This window comes from Equus asinus, chromosome 22 (genome assembly GCF_041296235.1).
Source record: "Equus asinus isolate D_3611 breed Donkey chromosome 22, EquAss-T2T_v2, whole genome shotgun sequence".
NCBI classification, from domain to species: domain Eukaryota; kingdom Metazoa; phylum Chordata; class Mammalia; order Perissodactyla; family Equidae; genus Equus; species Equus asinus.
This window is the reverse complement of record NC_091811.1, coordinates 40,766,322-40,782,695: the sequence shown is the minus strand read 5'-3', so window position 1 is coordinate 40,782,695 and position 16,374 is coordinate 40,766,322. Positions and strand designations below refer to the sequence as shown.

The 16,374-nt window shown below is 38.0% G+C and overlaps 1 protein-coding gene and 1 long non-coding RNA gene across 15 annotated transcripts in view; one reads left to right on the top strand and one right to left on the bottom strand.

Annotated features, from left to right (window-relative positions):
- FGD4 (FYVE, RhoGEF and PH domain containing 4) overlaps positions 1 to 16,374 on the bottom strand; it is a 192,541-nt gene that overhangs the window by 27,939 nt on the left and 148,228 nt on the right. For all 14 annotated transcript variants that reach the window (XM_014865995.3, XM_070494675.1, XM_070494679.1 and 11 more), the window contains 3 exons: positions 6,058 to 6,147; positions 3,902 to 4,047; positions 2,951 to 3,107 (listed from right to left, as the gene is read on the bottom strand). In XM_014865995.3, the coding sequence (XP_014721481.3) occupies positions 2,951 to 3,107; positions 3,902 to 4,047; positions 6,058 to 6,147 (393 nt within the window). The remainder of the gene's footprint in view (positions 1 to 2,950; positions 3,108 to 3,901; positions 4,048 to 6,057; positions 6,148 to 16,374) is intronic.
- The window catches only part of LOC106846944 (uncharacterized), a 92,551-nt gene that overhangs the window by 54,058 nt on the left and 22,119 nt on the right, over positions 1 to 16,374 (top strand). The window lies entirely within an intron of this gene.

Sequence of the window (16,374 nt, the reverse complement as noted above, 5' to 3'; positions counted from 1 at the left end):
CTGGGTAAGGCACACACCCAGCAACATTGTGAGTGGAAGATCTCTAAGGTGGGCAAATGAGGAGGACCAATGGCTCTACTAGCCTGAACCTGTGGTTGTGGGTGAGATAATCATCTGTTTTGCTGAGGCTATGTGAATGATCAGCACAGACCAAAGAGAGCCTAAGCCAGCACAGTCCTCCTGGCTGCCCTGAGGCTCTGAACATGCAGATGGGACATGTGAAAGGCCCAGCAAACTTGAAAATGGCTTGATTTTTCAACATGCTCCCCTATCCATAGACAAGTCCATCAGCAGAGGATAGAGGCCTAATGGCTCTAGGTAATTAAGCACCTCTGTTCAATAATTCTTTGACTCCTAACCTAGACTGAATAGGGGCAATCCTAGAGAGCCAGGATCACATATAAATAAGAATATGCAACAACAAACTGAGACAAGACATTAGCAACTGCACACCAAGGGAGAGCTAGATTTCATAGATTTAGTCTAAGCAAGTTACTAAACAAATAAAAAACAACAGACACTTTCAGTGGGGGGAATCAGAATCCAGAGTCGCTACAGTAGGTTATCTAAAATGTCCAATATTCAGCAAAAAATTATGAGCCATTCCAAGAAATACTATGTGTTATTTGTACTGAAGAAAAAAGGCAGTCAAAAAAAATTGTCTCTGAATGCAGTGTTAGATGTAGCAGACGAAGACCACAACATAGCTATTATAAAAATGTTCAAAGAAATCTTATTTGAAAAGCATGAAAATCATAACAACAATTATGCACAAATAGCAATTTTCAAGAAGGAAACAGGCATTCTAAAAAAGAACCAATGGGGGCCGGCCCCATGGCACAGTGGTTAAGGTCAGCACGCTCCACTTCAGTGGCCCAGGTTCATGGGTTTGGATCCTGGGTGTGGACCTACCACTTGTCAGCCAGGCTGAGGTGGCAACCCACATACGAAATAGACGAAGACTGGCAGCAGATGTTAGCTCAGAGTAATCTTCCTCACCATAAAAAAAAAAAAAAAAAGAACCCATGGAAATCCTGGAGTTGAAAAGTACAATGGCTGAAATAAAAAATTCACTACAGGGACTCACCAGCAGATTCAAGATGGCAGAAGAATCAATGAATTTGAAGAAAGATTAATAGAAATTATGCAATCTAGGGGCCAGCCCAGTGGTGTAGTGGTTAAGTTCATGTGCTCTGCTTCGGCAGCCAGGGGTTCACTAGTTCAGATCCTAGGTGCAGACCTACACACTGTTCGTCAATCCATGCTCTGGCGGCATCCCACTTAGAAGGACTAGAAGGACTTACAACTAGGATATACATCTATGTACAGGGGCTTTCGGGAGGGGAAAAAAAAGAAAAGGAGGAAGATTGGCAACAGATGTTAGCTCAGGGCCAATCCTCCTCACCAAAAAGCATACCTCAAAAAAAAAAAAAAGAAAAAAAAAAGAAAAATTACACAATCTAAAGAACAGAAAGAAAACAAGATTGAAGAAAAATGAATAGCCTTAGAAACTTGTAGAATAACATCAAGAATTCTGATGTATGTGTAAAGGGAGTAAAATATTTAAAGAAATATGGCTGAAAACTTCTCAAATTGATTAAAACAAAATTAACCTACACATCCAAGAAGCTAAACCAATCTCAACACAATAAATACAAAAAGATCCACACCTGGACATAATATATTCAAACTGTTGAAAGCCAAAAACAAAGAGAAAACTTTGAAAGCAGCAAGAGAAAAACAATTCATCACATACACAGGCATATCAATACAATTAATGGCTAACTTCTCATCTGAAACAGTGAAGGAGAAAAAGCAGTGAAATGACATTCAGATTGCTGAGAAAAAAAAATGTTAACCAAGAATCCTGTATCCAGTAACACTATCATTCAATCGTGAAGAAAAAATAAAGATATTCTCAGATAAACAAAGACCAAGAAAATTCACTGCTATCTAATATTTTACAAGAAACACTTATCACTTTCATACTGAAAGAACTTACTCCAGAAATGGTAAATATATGGATTAATAAATATATTTATTGATACATTTTTTCTATCTTCCCTTAACTTCTTACAAGACATAAAATTGTATTAAACAATAATTATATCACTGTATTATTGGATTTAAAACATATATAAAGGTAATATATATGACACTAATACCATGGAGCATGGAGGAGGAAACAGAGCTATCATGGAGCAAAATGTCTATATTTTACTAGAATTAAGGTTAGTATTAATCTGAAGTAGAATGTGACAAATGAAGATGGATATTGTAATCCCTCAAGCAACCAGTAGGAAAATAACTCAAGAAATAGTTTTAAAATTAGAGGAATTAATATGGCAAGTAAAAAATGAACACGAAAGGCAGCAAAATAATCCTTACCCCAAGAATCTTATGTGATCTAAAGAATTCCTTTTCAATATTTAAACTTCAGCAAAGAATAAGTTATTAACAATTTTGATTAGAGAATCAAATAGAAATCACTATGGCTCTACTGAAATTATTAATCAGGTTTGGTGAAATTAAAAAAAAAAAATCAGGACACATATATAAAGGGACCAAAAAAACCAGAATAATGATGTTTCCAAAATGTCAGGATTTATAACAATCATTCTTTATATTCATTTATATTCCTTCTAACATCTCAATCTCTGAAAGAATGTAAGAGAGGCACAGACCTGAATGGGAACTCACTTGGTAAATTTATGTGGACTCTGATAAAGCTAGAATCTCCTGGTCTCAAAAGCAAATGAAGAATTTACTGCTCATTACAGGGCATGTGCTCAATAAATATTTTAACTTTACAGAGATAATTTTGGCATAATTCAGAGTAGAATGGAATTTGGCTAGGTGTCTTAGACAGATTTCGAATCTAAATTTTAGACCTAGAAGATCTTATGATTGTTACAGAAAAAAATTATAGCCTGAACAAGAGTCCTATTACCTGAATTTCTTCAACTACTGATTTGAACTGGGGAATACGCTCTGTCATGTTTTTAACCAATTCCATTGCGTTATCAAATCCTTTCACATATTCTCCATACATCTTAAGGAATGGCGCCAATTTCTGAAGGATGTCACCAATTCTAGGGGTAGTTTCCCTGTATAAAATATAGAAACAAGTCATTATGATTTCTTACACAATGAGTGAATTAACAGGACTCTAAATGAAGTAATCACTTTCTACACACACTACTTTATCAGATCCACTCTTCCGTAAGATTTGTAGAGAATGAAGAAGCACCTTTTTAAAGGGAGTTTAGCAATGACGTAGTAAAGAGAGATACTATGGAATTCTTGAAGCTCCAATTACTCCTAATATCTTGTCTCCACTAGTCAAAAGATAGTTTGGAGAGTAGAGATGAAATCCTTTTTTTTATTATTTATTTTTTTATTGCAGTAACATTGGATTATAACATTATATAGCTTTCAGATGTACATTGTAATATATTTCGAATTCTGTGTAGATTACATCATGTTTACCACCCAAAAACTAATTATAGTCCATCACCTCACATGTGAGCCTAATCACCCCTTTTGCCCTCCCCCCACCCCCTATGGTAACCACCAATCCAGTCTCTGTTGCTAGGAGTTTGTCGTCGTTATTATCTTCTACTTATGAGCAAGATCATATGGTATTTGACTTTCCCCCTCTGACTTATTTCACTTTGAATAATACCCTCAAGGTCCATCCATGTTGTCACAAATGGCTGGTAGAGACAAAATCCTTTTTAGTTAAAGCCAAAAACATACCATAACTTCATCAGTGGCCTTTAATGTAAAAATTTAGCGCAAATCTTTAGCTACAGATCTGTGTAGCATTATTATTCAACTTAAAAGCTGAAAAACAGCATCTAACATGACTGTCTTATATCTATCATTTGTTGTCTCTTACCATTCTTGCATTCGTTTCTCCAGCTCTGGCAATAGGAATTTACTATGAAAGGCATTTATTGATGAAATATTAGAAAAGATTTTATTCACCATCTCTGCTGGAAATGACCCTCGATTTGCTTCTTCCAATAGTTTGCAATAAAATACCTGAATAAGAAAATAAAGCAAACATTACTTTAAATTTATTAGTTTACCACCTAGCACTGTGCAAAGCACATAGTAGGCTCCTAGTAACTTTTACTGAATGAATGAAAAAGTTCGTGGTCCAAGAAATCAATCATTTTTTAAATGTAGGAGTGGGTATATGCTTTGGTTGAAAAGAAACAGCAATTAAAATTAGAAAACTTTGACTCTAACCTAGGCTATGCCTCTCTGGATGCATCTGTGGGATGTTAGCCTTTCTGTGCCAGAGAATTCCCAATTGAAGTTAACAAGATTTACCCTTCTTATCCATAAGTAGAATTAAGAGATATTATATATTAGAATTAGATAACTATATATGCACAATAATTGTGGTATTTTTTCATCCCTCTTTATGTTTGAATGACTTCTGTGGCATTTATTACATATTGCCCTTTACTGTAATTTGTTGGCATATATTTCATTTTTCCCTTTTAAAATTGTATACTCTCTGGGGAGAGAGGACATCATCATTTAGTTCCCACAGTAGAACAGGTGTTTAGTAAGTATCTAGTCAATGGATGAACAAAAGAATATTTCAGTTCTCAGATGTTTTCTTGCTTTTTAGTAAATAATAATGCATGATAACTTAAAATACTGATATAAGGATAAAAAGAATGTTCTCCTGTACATAAGAACAGGTATCTTAAAGACAGTTTAAAAAAACCAACCCTGCAGTCTTAGCTATTCTCCACTAGGGCCACTATTCCTCTTACTTGCCATTCCATTAAAAGTAGGCAGAAGGAGGTCTGTGCCTTCAAAATGTCCAGATGGTTGTTAATTTTCTAAATTCACCTCTACTGCATTTTCTTGGGAGGCAAAAAGAACACAAAATTCTGTCCTTAGAGACTCCAAAAGATAGGATATTGTAGCAATTGAGAATCTCGGACTCTTAATAGGTCAGCAACACTAGCTGACAAGTTAACTATTAAAAAAAGAAGAAGAAAAACCCCACATCTACACCATGAGAATACCTAGAAGTTTCAGGTCTGCAATCCCCCTGGGGAGAAAAGTTGTTTCAAAGGCACAAACTCAACATGAATTGATTGACTTATGGGAAATTCTTTGGGAAGTGAGTATTTCAGTCACAAATTCATTATTTCAAAGAATGTAAGCCTTAATCCAGCCCTTTAAGTCTCACCCTAACAGGGACGTAGTTTGCTCTAGGAACAATGATAAGGAGGTGTGCCCAGGACAGCCTGCTCCCATGAAGTTCCAGTTTTCCAATGGCAGAAGTGGGACAATTCTTCATACACTAACATTCAACCATGGCAACTTTCTCTCTGAATCAGAGGAGTCTGTATTAGCAGACAATCTACTAATTATCTTCTTTTATCACTGAAACAGGATTAAGAGGTCTGAGTTTTCAACAGTTATTCTTATGATGCATTTTAAAACTTCTTTTGCAAATGTATACCTGAAATGACACTCAAGTCTCAGCCATGATGAAAGAACAAAATGTGGTAAGGTAGATTCACGTATTCAACAAATAATGACTGTGCAACTTTATGCCAGGCACTGGACCAAATGTTTCACACACGGCTGAACGACTGCAGCAATCCAGATGACGCACATAGGGCCAAACAACAAATGAGACAGACAGACTCAGTGCTGCGTTCATATTAGCATTAGAATCACCAGTCTCTTATTTGGAGTCTCCAATGTCGTAGTAACATGGCCCCCAGGATCATAACAAAGTCAAGAAACAGACTGGTGTTTAGGGTTGAAAGATACAGATAAAGGCATTTTGTGACATGTACAGAGAGTCCTTCAATCTGTTCTTTATGAATTATAAAACCTTTATAACTAGTGAATTCGCTGCCAAAGCTGAAAATGTTAGAGATTTCCTTGAGGAAGTAGCTTTCACTGGCCAAAAATGGTCAGCCCCTTCTTGTGGTTTCTAAAACATTTTAATTACTATGTTAAAATGATGTGCAATGCCAAAAAATAAAACAATTCTGAGATGGAAAACATTACCTGATCTAAGAGGTCAAGTCGGTTGACGTAAGCTCTTTCTGTAAGCAAAAGTTCATTGGCTATTTTGTGAAGCTTTTGCTCATTAGTCTCCTAAAAATAGAATAGATATTCACATATGAGCAAATAAAGCTTGGACAACATTTCTCAAGTAATGAACACCTTATCAAATGGTTTGATCAAAATAGTTTTCTCAAGCTTCTCAGGTCCCCAATTCCTTTCAGCCATCATGGAACATCCAACCAGAAATGAACAAAATTAGGAATGAGCTATCTGCTAGATTTACCCTATAACAACCTCTTTAAGTTATAACGTCTTCTTTGACCTCTTTAGCAATTAACACTATTGTTCATCTTTTCCCTGAAACATCTTTTATCTTTTTCAGTTCCCAGACACTATACTTCCTCAGTTTTTCCATACCTCTTTCAGGCTAGTCTTGGACATGATTTCATCACTCTCTCAGACATCTTGTTTAATTATTAGGTCTTTGCACCGAACTTTTGGCCTTTTTAAAAAAACATTTTCCTACGGAAATTTTCAATCATATATAAAACTAAAGAAAATAGTAAAATGAACCCCATGTGTCCATCACTGAGATTCAACAACTGTCAAAACTCATCACTAATCTTGTTTCACCTCTGCCCCCACCCATCTCCCTCTACTCATGTTATTTTTAATTAAATCTACACTTTCTTATCTCCTCAGCATATATTTGCTTAATCCTCAAATTTATTTGTGTAACCTTGTTAGTTCCACGAGGACAGGCACATTTTTTTCCTTGTTAACTGCTCTACCTCCTGTGTCAACTATAATGCTTCAATACAACATTGGTACTCAGTACAATATTACTGACTGTATGAATGAGTAGCAGTCTCACATACCTATTGTTGGACACATTACCACTTTGAACATGCTGTCAATGTAAGACCAAACTCATCTTTTCTGGAAAACCCCTATCCTACCACACCCTCCACACCCAAACGTTACCATCCTGGCAATCGTTCCGTCCCTTTCCAGTTATCTAATTTGGTATCTTGAATTACTTTGAATTTAGTCCTCTACCACAAAATCCAGTCAGGTACCAATTCCTACTCATGATATTATGTCTTTAGCATCCATCTTTTAAGTTCCCGTTGTTGTCACCCTATTTTGCTCATACCACATCTCAAGCCCAGGCCAATCAATAGTTGCCAAATGTTCTGATTCTACTATTTTTTGGCTGTCACCCACCTTGTATATTGCTATACGAAGACTCTTTCTAAAACTCTGCTTTGCCCAGATAATCCTGTTTCCCATAGAAAGAAAAGCCTTCAATAGTCCTCTCACCAATAGGATAAAATCCAGACTCTGTATACCAATCAGGGTTGTTGAAACTTTGTCTCTATTCACTTCCTCAAACTTCTTCTCATTGTGTCTTTACAGGCACCCTTCCCTCCAAACGCACTGATCTATCCACCTTGATCCAAACACATCCTGGCCATCTCCAAGTCTTTCTTCTTTCCATTCTCTGCTTGGCATATATGCTCTTGCTCTATCTCTCTAGGTGTTAAAGACCTACTTTCCTTTTGATGGCCTGCTGAATTTCCATCCCTTGTCCATGGAGCCTTCTTTAACCATCCTAAGGCCTTGGGCTTGGTCCTATTGAAATGTATTTTATATTTTATACCTAAATATCTTTTTACTTAGAAATTTCTACCTGGTTACTTTGCTGAAATACCCCTTTCATTCTATGAAGATATAATAAGGGTTTAGTAAAAACTTTAGTATCAAAGCAGACCAAAGTATATTTTAACCAATGCCTAATTTGTGTAAATGCTCCATTTGAAACTGTGTATAAAATGCTATTAAGCTGTATAAATGCTTCACTGTGTTCAACATATATGAGATCTACCTTATGCTTTATTTGCAATATCACTCTAATGTGGAAAGTTACCAAGTTGCTTCTTACAGCAGCACTGAAATGAGGTATTTTTATGTGAAGTCTTTAGGTAAAGTAACATAATACTGCTAAATAATTTGTGATCTTATAAATACTGAAATAAGAACCACGTAGTCATCAAATTCCACAAGTAGTCAAGGTTTTGGTTTAACAATAAATTCAGGATAAAGCACTAGCATTGTTGCTTGCCTGCCTGGCATCCTTTGTCCCCATTTCTTAATGGTATGCACATTTGGTTCATATATCTACCCCACTACTATGGAGCCTTTCCTTTGGGGAAACTGATCTCATTCCCAGATCAAAAGGGAGCCCTGAGTACACAGTGATTGGTTCAGGAGCCAATGAGACATGAGGGAATATGTGCTGGGGGCTTTAGCAAGGTTGAGTATTACTGGTGTTATTTGTAGCTAGAAGCATCCTGATTAATACGGAAAACTTAAATACTATGAAACATATGTAGTATATTCTGTGAAACTGAAAAACTTTCAAGTAATTTTTTTTTTTTGAGGATGATTAGCCCTGAGCTAACATCTGCCACCAATCCTCCTCTTTTTGCTGAGGAAGACTGGCCCTGAGCTAACATCTGTGCCCACCTTCCTCTCCTTTATATGTGGGATGCCTACCACAGCATGGCTTGCCAAGCACTGTGTATGTCTGCACTTGGGATCCGAACCGGTGAACCCCAGGCCACTGAAGCTGAACGTGTGAACTTAACCACTGCACCACCAGGCTGGCTCCCTCAAGTAATTTTTAAACAATTACTACTTATAGAGGAGAAAGTAAAATAGTTAATGAACTAAAAATGTGACTTTCAAACCTGTAATAAGTGAACATAAATACACAGTAAATTCATAAGAAATCTACCAACATTTCAGAGGAAGATAAAGTACAGGAATATGCTATTCTACACACTCAAAGGAAATACTGACCTCCATCAACACCACACACCATTTGTGTTTGTTGTGTTTTTTTTTTTTAAGGATTTTTCATTGTTTTTATTTTTCCATCTTCTCTCCAAAGCCCCCCAGTACACAGTTGTATATTTTAGTTATGGCTCCTTCTGGTTGTGGCATGTGGGACGCCGCCTCAGCATGCCTTGATGAATGATGCTAGGTCCACACCCAGGATCCAAACCAGCGAAACCCTAGGCTGCCGAAGCAAAGCACAGGAACATAACCACTCGGCCTTGGGGCTGGCCCCTGTTGTGCTTTTTTTTTTTTTTTTTTAAGCCAGATTGAGATAGAATTTACAAATAGTAAAATCCATTTTTCTGGTATATAGTTGTAGGAGTTTTGACAAATGCTTACAATCATGTCACCACCACCACAGTCAAGATACAGAACATTTCTAGCCAGACTTTTCTTAGGTCCCTTTGTAGTCAACTCCACTCCTCTCCTACCACCAGCTCCTGGTAACTGCTGATCTGTCCTTTTCTAGAATGTCGTGTAAATGGAATCACACAATACGTGCCTTTTGAGTCTTGCTTCTTTCCCTTATCAAAATGCATCTGACATACATCCATGTTGTTACTAGTATTAGTAGTTTGTTCTTTTCAAGCCCTGAGTTTTATTCTAATTTAATAGTGGTGATATATCTTTTTGACTCACTCACACTCCTTTGTATGTTCAGACTCTAGTTTTTACAAATATCTTTAAAGAAAACAACCCAGCGGAATTTGTGCCATGGTAAAATAATGAATCTTTTATGAGTCAGAGAATTCGCTAACCAACAAGTCATGCTGTCTATTACTGCTAGGCAATGAAGTCATCCCTGAGGTCTTCCACATCCTACAGGGTCTTAAATAGGAAGCTTATAAGAAACAATCTTTTGCTGACTTCAAATCATACTTTAGCTGAATGTGGCAAATTGTGGGTATCCTGGTCATATTTTGCAAAATCCAAGGGAATGCCAGCAGTTATTAGCAAAAGCTATACTCCTTCCACACAGATGGTCATGTAACGTTAGGTCTCCGACCTTGCCAAAGCGAACACAAAGATAAGCAAAAGTAAGCTTGCTGACATACAGTTTAACCACTCGGTTACACATAGATTTGGGAAAAGCTGCTAGTGATTTTGTGGTGGAGGTGAGGAAATCAGGGACTCACGGAGCCTTGTTTCAGGTTAATCACAACAATAATATTGTCACCATAAAAAGAACAGCTAATCTATTCACTGATCACTTATACGTGCCAGGCGCTAATATATGTATTTTACATAAATTGACTAATCCTTACAATGACTCTATAAAATAGGTGCCATTATTATTCCTATCTTACAGGCAGCACACACACACCCAACTAAACAAAATCCTGAGGCTCGAAGAGGCTAGGAGACTTGCCCAAGATCACAGAGTTGAAGGTAACTGGATCAGATTCTGATCACATGGAACAGTACGTGATTTTAAGGAACTATTTAGTAAATAATTGGTTTTCCCTCTAACCCTTCTTTGAAACAACAAAAAGAAAGACTGTAATAAGTGCCTACAAGTGAACAGACTAGCAAAATACCAATATCCACTTAAAAGTAGAATGTGGTACCTACTATGCATTTTAATTTATAGATTAAGTTTCCAACATAAATTCTATTTGAGGCTGACTTTTCAGCATTTTAGTAATAATTATCAGGTATAAAAAAATCAGTCATATTTCATGTAATTAATGATGGCTTCCAAGTTTAAAAAATTAGTTTAGTTACTGAAACTCATCTCTGAGTACATTTAGGGATGCATGGGGCTCTGTTACTCCATTAGACTTATGCTTAAATAATGGACAAAGTAGTTTTTAACTTGCTAGTACACTGGGGCTGTAGCCTGATATTTTTTTAAATAGAAAGTTAAACAGGGGGCTGGCCCAGTAGTGTAGTGGTTAAGTTCGTGCACTCTGCTTTGGCAGCCTGAGGTTTGCAAGTTTGGATCCCAGGTGCAGACCTAGCATCACTCGTCAAGCCACACTGTGGCAGCATCCCACATAAAATAGAGGAAGACTAGCAACACATGTTAGCTCAGGGCCAATCTTCCTCACACAGAAAAAAAGGAAAGGAAAATTAAATAGGTATAGTTATATAATACTGTTTCTTACTATTTGCCACTTCAAAACTATATAATCCCTACATTATACTTAACACTTTACTAAGAAGTCATTTATTCTTGTGATTCTTTGGAAAATAATAATGGTTACACAATATTGATTTAATAAATAATCCTATTTGCTTCTTTTGAAACCTAATACATGGCTTGACTTTTCAAAATAACTATAAATGTGCTATTAAAAAAGCAACTCATTTTTTATATCCCTCTATAAAATAGAGATTTTTTTTTCCACTTGCAAATATATGATACTCTACTCATATACTGTAAGCAGATTCCCTGAGTATTGCCTCAAAGTATAGAGGATATTGAAACTACCTGATTTGAAAAGTAAGACACACTCCTCTTACAATAATAGATTATACAGTTGCCTTTCTCTTTCTGCTTAACGCACTCCTAGGCTACTACGGCGTCCTTCCCACCTCCGGCAACCCTTGAGTAGAGATCTGCTCCACTCTCACTAGGGTTAGGTCCAGCTGGTACCCACTGGCTCATGAATGTGCTGCAGTGTCAGTCCTGCCTTCTTATTTGCAGATGTCACCAGCTCCTGCAGTGCTTTTCAGACCTTTTGGCATGACTCTTCCACATGGCAGGAGCCGGGACAAAGAGGCCCCATGGCAGCTCACAGAGTTCATTAACCGGATAGGCAGAAAACGCCCGTGTGGGGCCAGCGATTCATTCTTCAGAATCTTAGTGCCATACGCCCTGCCACATGCCTCAAAACCACCAAGGAAGGGAGCAGACATTTTGGAAAGAATTTTGTAAATGCTAATGAACAGTTTCCTGGAAGATGCCTTAAGGGCAAAATCCTCAATAATTTTAAAATGCATCAGACACTGATATTATGTTTTATAACTCCTCAATTATGCTTTACAACTCTTCAATACATGTTCTTGTGATTTGATTTTAAGCAAGAAGAATTTTCTTTTTTTAAAAACACCGAATCAAAACTACTAAAAGTATTTACAGCCTTTTCCAGATATTTATTAGAGGCTGTATATAAAACAATATGTATATAAATTATCAGGTTTTTATAGGACCAGAGTGAATGATTCTTGGTTCTGGCAAATCTCTACCCAAATCTGCTATCAGTTAAGTATATTCTCCACAGAGCAGGAAGACGTGGCCGTATAGAGTTACACACGTGTCTGCGTTCCCCGAAGTCCATTCTCTCAGATTAAGAGGAGTCAATTTAGAGAATAAACACTTGATTTTGTACCACAATTTATGAGATGCATCAAAATTTTGATATGTCATTGTTTAATGTATTTCCAGACATCAAAGTCTTCACTATGGCTCCAGGTGATAATTTAAAATTAGATCACAATGATATTTAAATATCACATAACAAGCCTATCATCTCAAAAAGCATCTTCAAATCTCTCCCTTTGTTAGACACCTTCATTCCAGTATTCTTTCTCACTATACTAAGGAGCAGGGAAATCGAGGGGAGCTACCGCCCGTGAGAGACAGTCATACTCCCCACTACTGACTGAGTACTTACTGTGTGGTAGGCACCATCCTACGCGCTTCACGTGAATTATCTATTGTAATCCTAATACTCCTGTGAAGCAGGCAGCATTGTTCCCTCGTTTTATAGATGAGGACGCTATGTTTTAGGGAGGCTGGGAAACCTGCCCAAACGCATACAGCACACAGTCAGACAGTCATCAGTGACTGAGCCAGGATTCAAATCCAAGTTTGTGACAACAAAGTTCTTGCTCTGCTAAGCCTTTGAACTAAGAGAACTCCCTGGATTTGGGGAACAAGAAAATGTGAAGGTAAAAGAATAAAACACAGATCTCGTGTTCAATTAAGATCGTGTAATAATGCCATAAGGAAGCTCACATGGCCTTAGGGAAGGTTTATAATCAGCAAGAAATTTATCAGCAGGTTCCTGTTACAAGAACACGCAGATGTTATTCCTCTCCCAGGCACAGTCTGTGACTTTAGCATGATCCCTCAGGAAGCTTTGGGAGCAAAGTCCAAGCCTACTTGTGACCCAGCACCAACATTTTTCCAATGTTATGTCCTCTACACTATTTATTCAATTCAAAAGAGGAGAATAGGCGAGGAAAAGCTTCAATCTGAAGGTTTAAATTACATCCTTTCCAGACAGGGTGGGGAGGAGCAAGAAAGAGAGCCTTCACTGAGAAGGACAATTTGGTTTCTTGCACAAGATCAGACAGGAAGTAAGTGATAGCAAAGAAAGAAGAACTTTGCTCTTTTTGTACCCAATTTAGTCTACATTAGACTAAACTGTCCTTTGGGTTTTGCAGAAATTAAAGATCAGAATTTAATATATACTCACAACCAATAACTGAATTAACCAATCCCAAGTCAAAGCTGAGCATCAGAGTAATTAGGTCACTTATAAATATTCCTGATGATGATTCCCTCAAGTTAAAACCTTGTACATATTCATGAGAGTGTCTTACTTTGTAATAACCTACAGCCTTCAGGCAAGAGAAACAAAAAAAGAAAATACAGGAAACTAAGTTAAAAAGGAAAAGTAAAAAAGGATCATGCAAACTGATCTCTGAGCGTCCCACAAGGGAGCATCTCAGTTTAAAACAGACAGAGAGGGGCTGGGATATTCACCAGGCAAGATACGGTGAATTCTGGACCTATTGAGGGACATCTCAGGTCATGAGTCTATTCATCTTGACTTACAAATGAGGAAATCAGATTTTATTTTATGTTTAATGAACAAACACAGCTCACATTATGTCTTAAGGCATTGTTCTAATTTCTTTACAACTATTAAATGATCTATGCCTGGTAATAATGTTATTAAGTAGCATTATGGGATATCTCCATTTTACAGATGAGGAAACCAAGATACAGAGAAATTTAAGGGACCTGCTCAAGGTCACACAGCTGGTAAGTGGCTGAGCTGGGATTCAAACCTGGAGAGTCTAGCTCTTGAGCCTGTCTTCCTGACCGCTGGGTTATGGTGTATTGCTCTTTTTTGTCTGCTTTTGGTTTTTTAAGCCACATACGACAACAAGGTCTGACCTTTCTATTTCTCACACCCACACTAAACTGGATCTTTATGCACATCACAACCTCCAAGCGCCTGACCTTCGCAAATCTCCTGGTTCACAGCAACATTCTGTTAAACCCCATCCCTGACTCCTTATCCCTTTGTTCCCTTGGCCCTGCTGACTTGCTGATCCTGGCTCACCCCTACTCCAACTTTGCTTTTCTCTTTCTTGAGTTCCAGGCCACTCAGCAACGCCAGAGAGACTGCTGGTCGCACTGTCTTTGACCTGGGCCCTCTGAATCTTGGTCACAAGTTACCATGAGAGAGCTAACCTTCTCTACTGTCCTCAAGCTGGTCCCAGTATCTTTGACCTGGGCCCTCAGAATTTAGGTCACAAGTTACCACAGAGCTAAGCTTTTCTACTGTCTTCAAGCTCCAAGCCCCACCCTTTGAGGATATTCCACTGGCCTCTCTGGAGCACTTCCCAAATCAACATATCCAGCGTGAAGTCCACAAGTCACTTCTACGCCATGGTCCCTCAGCACCTCACTCACTGAGTCCCAGACCCTCTGCCTGACTTCTCCATTTGTGCTAACAACAGGGAATTCACCCTCTCAGCCATGCTCTGAACCACACCTTATCTTTGAGTTCTCCTTTCCGCTTTACCTCATGATATCTTAAGTAATGGTCATTTATTTATCTTAATCCTCCTCAACTGCTAATTTCCTCTTTGTAGTCACTGCAGTGCCTTGCACATAATATATGTGCAATATAAATTCACTCAGTTTGAATTTGATCGTCCAGGTTCACTGAGCTAGTTACCTATAATGTCTCAGTAAAGGCCTTGGTCTCCAGGTTAACTCCCAGTTCCATGTTCTACGTGATGACCATCCTCATATGCTCACCAATATTTCCGTGCCCCTCCACCCTCTCAAGCCCAGTACTTCTCACGACACTGCTCTCTCTTCTTCTTTTTCGTCTCAGATAACTCACTATGTTCCCCTTTTGACTATGTTTGTGCTCTCCAGGGCTCAGTCCTTGGCCGTCTTCCTGCTCCTACACATTCTACTTTGGCAATATTAATCACACCCTTATGTACATCCTCTTACGTTTTTATCCTCTTTCCTCAGCTCCAAATCCATATTTCCACTTGCTTAATTAATATCTCCAAATGGATGTCTTGGCAGGTGCCATAAACTCAGAGGTACCAAACTAACCTAATTAGCAACTCTACTCCCCCTCCCCATTCCAAACACAATTACTTTCTTTCCTGTCTGGCATCTCTATTATTTCATTAACATGTTAGGAAACCGAGGCCTGGAGAGTTACATTATAGTGCTATGTCCAAGGTCATCTAGCTGGTAAGCGATAGAGCTGGGATTTGAACTAATCTCTTTTAATTCTAAAGCCTTCACCCTTAACCAATACACCATACCGTCTCCAGAATATTCATTTTTGTTTTAGGCATCTTTACCTGGATGACCTAGAAGTTCCTCAAATTCACTATGTCTAAACCTAATTAATTTTTCTGTCCCCCATATATGTTGCTCCTTCTATTCTCTTGTAGTTCAGGAAGTGGCACATCATCTGCCACTTCATCCAAGCTAGGAGTTGAACGTGATTCATTCCCTACGTCCAGTCATGGGGTCCTCAGAAATCTCTCTTCCTCATCCTAACCCTCGGCCACGGCCGGGACCCCATCCTCTCACACCTGGACTTCTGCAGCTGCTTACTAACCATGCACCCTGCTCCATCTGTTTTTCCTTTGATCTGACTCATTTTTCGAAAACCCACAGATGGATAATCATGTCACTTCCATGCTTTAATTAAGTGCCTCTGAGGCCAGATAGTATTAGGCTTACGGAAAGTTTGAAATAACATGGGAAATACCTCTGTTAATCCAGCAAAACAGGATGCACAAAGACCCTACATTATGCTATTGAATATGTTTTTAAGAAATCAGCTCAGTCAGAAAAACAAGCTGGAATGTTAAACATCAAAGCAGTTCTCTTTGGGTGGTAGAACTATGGGTGATTTTTGTATTCTCTGTGCTTTGCTGCATTTTCTTGATTTTTCAATGAGGATTATTAATTTTTATTCAGACTTTTAAAAATCTTTCTAAAAAGTCTCCATTACTGTCGGGGGAAAAAAGTACAAGGTAGGTATAGAAATCCATTGCAATTTGTCCTTAGCTTACATTTTCTTTTTAAGCCTATCCTTCTAGCCCCATACTCATTTCTTTAGCCCTTCTGGACTCTAACGAGGCCAGAAATACCTCCCAATATGGCATCTACCCTTTTGCCTCTGCTCA